Consider the following 6,035-nt stretch of genomic DNA (forward strand, 5'->3'; position numbering starts at 1 on the left):
AATTGAACATGATGACTGTTTAAAATTGTGGCAACAAGAAGGGTACACGTGGCAAGGGAGCGCGTGTTCAGCGGAAGTAGGCGTGGCGCAAATCGCACGCACAACGGAAGTGAGCATTGCAAAGCGTGGAGAAATGAGCGCATGCGAGCCCTCGCCGCCAAATGCGGTTGGGGTGGTAGGTACAGCCAATACCAAAAATGTTAAGAATGTAATGAGTAAGTTGTATGATGTCTTAAGTAATGTTTTAGAAGAAGAAGAAGAAGATGTACCCACAGTCATTTCAGCCATTGCCCATGCCAGTAACATACACGGACAAGAAAAGGGAACGGTTCCACCAGCAGGGGCAGCGACTGAAATTGGTGAGAATAATGTAAAGGTTATCAAAGGGGGAGACATTCATTGTACTGCAACAGCGATTCCAGCAACTAGTTCAGAACATAGTGATTTGGTAGGCTTACATCCTGTCCGCACAACAGCAGTTCCCAATGGGAAAGCGGACAGAGACGGTGTAGTTCCCATGAAACATGTAGCAATGCATTTTCCATGGACTAAGACGGAACTATTTACAATTATGTCTGATTTCCATGATCCTAGAAAAGGCCAAGGGTCAGAAATTTATTAGACATTTAGGTAATGCACATGAGCCTACTAATAAAGATTGGCGAGTGGTGTTTAGAGCTTGTCCTCTCGATACTGATATACAAAAGTTCATTAAGGATTGTAGGTTGGAGAAGGATAAATTCTTAACCGAGGATGACAATCAGGATAATATTGGACGTATAATCACACGATTGGCCATATATTTTCCAGTGACAGTGAAATGGGGAAAATTATTCACTATCAATCAAAAAGGTAATGATATTACAATTGACTAATTTTTTAGGGCTCTAGCGGCCATGATTAAGTATACAGGGATATCAGTTATAAGGGAAAATCCACATCATAGGGAGGTAGCTGTTGCAGTACTAATGGACGGCCTCCGGGAGGATCTAAGGACCTGGATACAAACCTCTTTTCCTAATTGGAGAGGTCTCACGGTAAATGAAATTAGAGAGCATACTGTAGAACATGATAAAAAGGAAAAAGCGCAGAGTGATAGGTTAATGATGTTGGGTATCCAGGCGTTAGGAAAATTATATTCACAACCTCAGAATTATAGAAACCTCTATAAGGGACGAAAGAAACAGAAATCTTTGAAGTGTTTTACTGTCTTAAGAAGGGACATTTGAGGAAAGATTGCAAAGAAAATATTAGAGCAAAAGCTAGGAAATTAGGACCAGGCAAGGCAAATAATAATCAATGGTAAGTATTAATGTGCAAGTTTAGAAAAAAACTGATTTAAAAGTATATTTTGTTAATGCTTGTGTGTTTTATATATCATATGTTTTCTTTTCTGATCGCTGGCCGATGGTAAAGAATGAAAATGTTTGTTTCGTTTGCTGTTTTAAGATAACTATCCCTTTTTTCTTCTCACAGATAAGGGTACACAAAAGAAATATAGACTTAGGGCTAGATTTACTATCAGGCGTGTTTGTAAACCCGCCGAATTTCGGCGGGTTTGGCGGCGGTTTAGCCATCGCCGGATTTACTAAGGCTAAACCCGCCGTCCAAACGACCAGAAAAGATGTTTTCAAACCCGCCTCTGTATACATCGCCATGACGGTTTCAACAATGTTCAACATACAAACAGCCGGATTTACTATTAGGGGGTTTATAAAGCCGCCGGAAAACCGCCATTCAATAGACCAAAATGAAAGCGCTGCTTGTGAGCGGCGAGATTGCTCAAACAGTGTGCTGTTTCTGATATTTGGGCAATCAGAACAGAAGGAAAAGGGCCATTTCATGTACAAATTTTTTTTCTTTGGGATTGTATATGTTAAAAGGCCAGTGTCTTGTAATTGCAGTGTTGTTTTGGTTTCTTTTTCTCTTGTGTCTTCCCACCATGCAATTTATTTTCTGATTTAGTAGAGGTGTGTTATAGCGTACCTTTGTACTTTGGTAAACTAGATTCAGGTTACTAGAATAATCGGGTTGTGTGGCTATGTATGCACCTGAAAAGGGGTCTGAAATTATCCTGGCTGGCTGTTTGATACATAATCTAGCAATACATCAACTTACCCCACAGATTATTGCAGTAGACAGTGAAGAAGAAGGGGTCCGTGTCACATCTGGTGATGTGCAGAGCACAGAGGGCGGAAGGGAGATTAGAGACCGTCTAATTGCAAACTACTTTACTTGTAAGTACATAGTATGAAAAACATTTTTTGCTCAAAAATGTGTTTTATGTGAGTGCAATTTTAGTATTTTATTGTAAATTTTTTGTACATTGGAACCTTTAAAAACAGGATAGTGTGTACTCCTCATGTGGTAAATATGAACATCCCTGGAATGTGACAGTCAGAGGTCAATGTTTACATGAAATTAGTGCATAGTTGTTAAAAAATCAGAATACTCTTGTTTAATGTGCAGAAAAGAAAGACTGACACAATAGAAATTTAACTGCATTTATTGCAGAACACAATAAATAAAAACGTATAATCGTTATAGAAACTTGACAAAACATTAATAAATAACAAACATTGTGCTAGCGATGTCTTTTTGCAGGCATATCGCTATGCTTGGTGCCACTCTCTCCCCTCCCTCGCCCACCCCTGGTGCGAGCACCTCTCCTTGGAGGAGTACTCTGTAGAGATGTGGTAGGCGTGCTAGCGGCACTGGTGGAGGCCGATGAAAAAGGGGCCGGCAAGCGGGCAATCAGTTCCTGCTGGAGTTGGCCTGCCAGCCGGATAACGTTGGCATTCCCCTCGCGAATGGAGGAATGCATGGCGTCCACAGACCCAGACATTTGGGCCAGCTGCACATTTGTCTGCTCCAAAGCGCTCGCCAGCCGGTTTATTGCAGCAGGGATTTGGCTCGTGGAGCGGTGTATTCGCCTCAACTGGGCCGCAATTTGTGACATGTGCCCAGTTTGCCTGTCCATGAATAATGTCTGTTGCTGCTGGAATGCGCCAATAGACAGCGCCATTTCTCTGGCTGGGTCCATAGGTGCAGGTGCAGGTTGCTGGTGTGATGGTTCAGCAGGGCCAAGTGAAACTTCCTGGAGGCCAGACACAGGGGCATCCACTGTTACCAGGGTGATGGTTGTTAGATCCTCTGGCTCAGGGGACATTTCCAGGGACTCCGCCTGAGGTGGCTGGTATGAAGAGGGCCCTGTGTATGAAAAATGACGGTAAGTATATAGTATATAATATGTTTGTATATTGCATTCTGAACACTGGATAGGAAAGAATAATCTTTAGCAACTACAGATTCTTTCACAATGTTTGCATTCCTGATTTCTAGTCCTATGCTACCTGCTTACGGATGCACTTATTATCCTTTTAATACCCATTATCATTAGGACTGTGTAGTACATGCTGGGTTATTTTGACTAAAGTGCATGCTATCAAAAGTGGAGATGTTGCCTATAGCAACCAATCAGATTTTAGCTGTCATTTTGTTGAATGCAATAAATAAAGTAAAGGTATATTCTGATGGGTTTCTATAGGCAACATATCAGTTGAGTAAAATGTAGCCCTAACTTCTCATTGCAAACAATAAAAAGAAAAAAAAAAAAAAAACATTGACCGCAACATTTGCACAGAAAATCAAGTAACTCCATTATTTCTCTCCTAAACAGAAATCACGCACCTGCTTGCTCGTCTGTGCCCGAATCTCTCGCTGAAGGTGGAGGTGTAGGTCTGGCACTGGGACTGAACTGCGGTCCTGGCGATTCTGGATATATTAGAAAAAGCATACAATGTATTTCCAGAAAAAAAAAATAATCAAAATATACTGTTTATTGCACAAATGTGTTTACAATTTTTTTTTTTTTCCTATGAGAAAAAAAAACCTTTACAAACTATTAGAGGCAAATATACACTTTGAAAAAGAAAACAAAAAATAAAAAAAAAAACGTTTGCAAAGAGAAAAGCAGTTTTAAAAAGAGAAAAGCAGTTTTAAAAAGAGAAAAGCAGTTTTAAAAAGAGAAAAGCAGTTAAAATACTGTTAGGGTAAAAAAAACAAGTAACTCACCAACTACTTGGCCAAAAGAGGGCGAGTCGGTGTCCTGGACATTTATGCCCTCTACAATTTCTGCCGGCATTATCTGGCGCAGCTCCTCCTCGTATGTGGTGTACTCCATACGAAGTGGGGGGCCACCACCCGTGCGCCTTGTCGACCTCCTTTCCTGGGCCATCTTCTCTTTAAGCCTCCTCTTAATATCAGAGAAGCGCTTGCGGCAGTGTGCCACTGTCCGCTTCAGTGGGCCCACCGCGTTCACGGCATCACAGACTCTCCCCCACAGTTGGTGACGCCGCCTTAGAGGAGTCCGGGCTGCCAGGTTCCCTAGGATGACCTCGTAGCAGGGAATGATGTTGTGCACCAACACACAATTCTCATCATGTGAGAAGCGCACATTCCTCCCTGTCTTGGTCTTCCTGCCCTGTCCTGTCTCCTCAACCTCTCCCTCTCCCTCCTCTGACCCCTCAACCTCCATCTCCCTCTCCTCAGCCTGTTCTCCCCTCCTATCTCTGGACATTTTTACCCAGAAGACAGAAAAACACAAAACACTGAAGGACTTACAAACACAAAGAACAAACTACACTACCTACAGACACACTCTCCACACAGTCACACACAAGTAACACAGACAAAGGACAAATACAAAAAATACAAGACAGAAAATAAATGAGAAAATAAATGTACAAAACAGGCAAAAACCACAGGACTACTCACACTTCAAACAGATATCGCTCCACCAATCCACCAAACTCCAACTCTCACCAACTCTCAGCAAACCACTATCCTCCAAACTCCTCTCAAAAAACTCCTCAAACCCCTATCAAAGAAAAAGTGTCAGGCCAGTGGTTTATATAGGGCTTGTGATGTCAAATCTCCTGATTTTTAAAATAGCCAATAGTAACAGGCCAGGAGACAGGTGTAATTTTCAAAAAAACCGCCTTTACACAAAAGCGCCGTCATTTAAAGCAAAAGCGCCATGTTCTATTCAAAGCCGCCGGCGGCTTTGAGCATTACATCCCGCCGTGACATCGCCGGCGGCTTCGAATTGAAGCTGACAAGCGCCCATTAGTAAATCCGGCTGTTTGCAATGCAAACACGCCGGAAAACCGCCGCGATGCATGGCGGTTTGAAGCCGCCATGCATCACGCCTGATAGTAAATCTAGCCCTTAGTGTTTAAAGGGGTGGGATAGAGAAATAGAAAAATCACTCTTGAAAGACTAATTAACAATGGATCATTGGAACACTCTTTGTTTTAGGCTGCAGTGACTCATGATAATTTGTTTGGCTGAGAATCATTATTCAAAAATGAAGTATGTACATACTCTGCTCCAAAATATCATTTTATGTATCTCAGATAAGTCATCAAGAGTTAATTTTTTTTACATTTCTCTGTCATAAGTCAGAAAGTTCGTTGCAAAGGTATGTAGTCAATGTGATACTGAGTTCCTAATGAACAAATGACGGACGACACTGGATTGCATGGTTGATGTAAGACCCCCTAGTCAAGTATGGGGAGGGGCCATAGTTTAGCAAATAGCTAAGGGGATTAGTGGAATTAATACAGCCATTTTCCCATAGAGTCCAATCCAACTGTCATTCTTGCTATAAAATCTCCCTTTCTGCATGTATGTTTGTTTTCAAACCCTTGTATTCAAATCTTTGTATTCCTATTATTCATTGCTTTCTTATTTCTCAGTCTTTACATCTATACTAGTATCTCTCTATCTTTCTCTCTCTCTTTGCTCATATATAGAGATACGAAAAGACAAACACGTTCTCATTAATGGGGCTAAGACATATTTTTTTTTACATAAGACAAACTCAGGAATATACACACTAGATTGACACAAGTCACAGGAACAGTTAGGGGTTTGGTGTTATGTGTATAGAAGCTGCTAATGTTAAGCAGAAAGTTGTTTTTGTTGTGGAAATATGATTCATGTTTTTTTTATATTGCATGTCTGCTTTTTGC

At 41.3% G+C, this 6,035-nt stretch overlaps 1 protein-coding gene across 1 annotated transcript; it reads right to left on the minus strand.

Moving 5' to 3' along the window:
* Nucleotides 1-559: 559 nt before the first annotated feature.
* Nucleotides 560-5,065, minus strand: LOC142143232 (uncharacterized). Its single transcript, XM_075200944.1, has 4 exons — nt 4,075-5,065; nt 3,691-3,774; nt 2,973-3,210; nt 560-590 (listed from the first exon to the last, which is right to left on the minus strand). The coding sequence occupies exons 1-4, from the start codon at nt 4,577-4,579 to the stop codon at nt 560-562; spliced, it is 858 nt and encodes a 285-aa protein (XP_075057045.1). The 5' UTR covers nt 4,580-5,065.
* Nucleotides 5,066-6,035: the final 970 nt, after the last annotated feature.

This window comes from Mixophyes fleayi, chromosome 3 (assembly GCF_038048845.1).
Source record: "Mixophyes fleayi isolate aMixFle1 chromosome 3, aMixFle1.hap1, whole genome shotgun sequence".
Lineage (NCBI taxonomy): Eukaryota > Metazoa > Chordata > Amphibia > Anura > Limnodynastidae > Mixophyes > Mixophyes fleayi.

Excerpts from the sequence above, each read along its gene's own strand:
- LOC142143232 (XM_075200944.1), bottom strand. The coding sequence starts at position 4,579 with ATGTCCAGAGATAGGAGGGGAGAACAGGCTGAGGAGAGGGAGATGGAG. Across the intron at positions 3,211-3,690 it reads GGGCACAGACGAGCAAGCAG|GGCCCTCTTCATACCAGCCA; the intron begins GTGCGTGATTTC and ends TTTCATACACAG. Across the intron at positions 591-2,972 it reads CAGACATTATTCATGGACAG|GATCATGGAAATCAGACATA; the intron begins GCAAACTGGGCA and ends GGCCTTTTCTAG.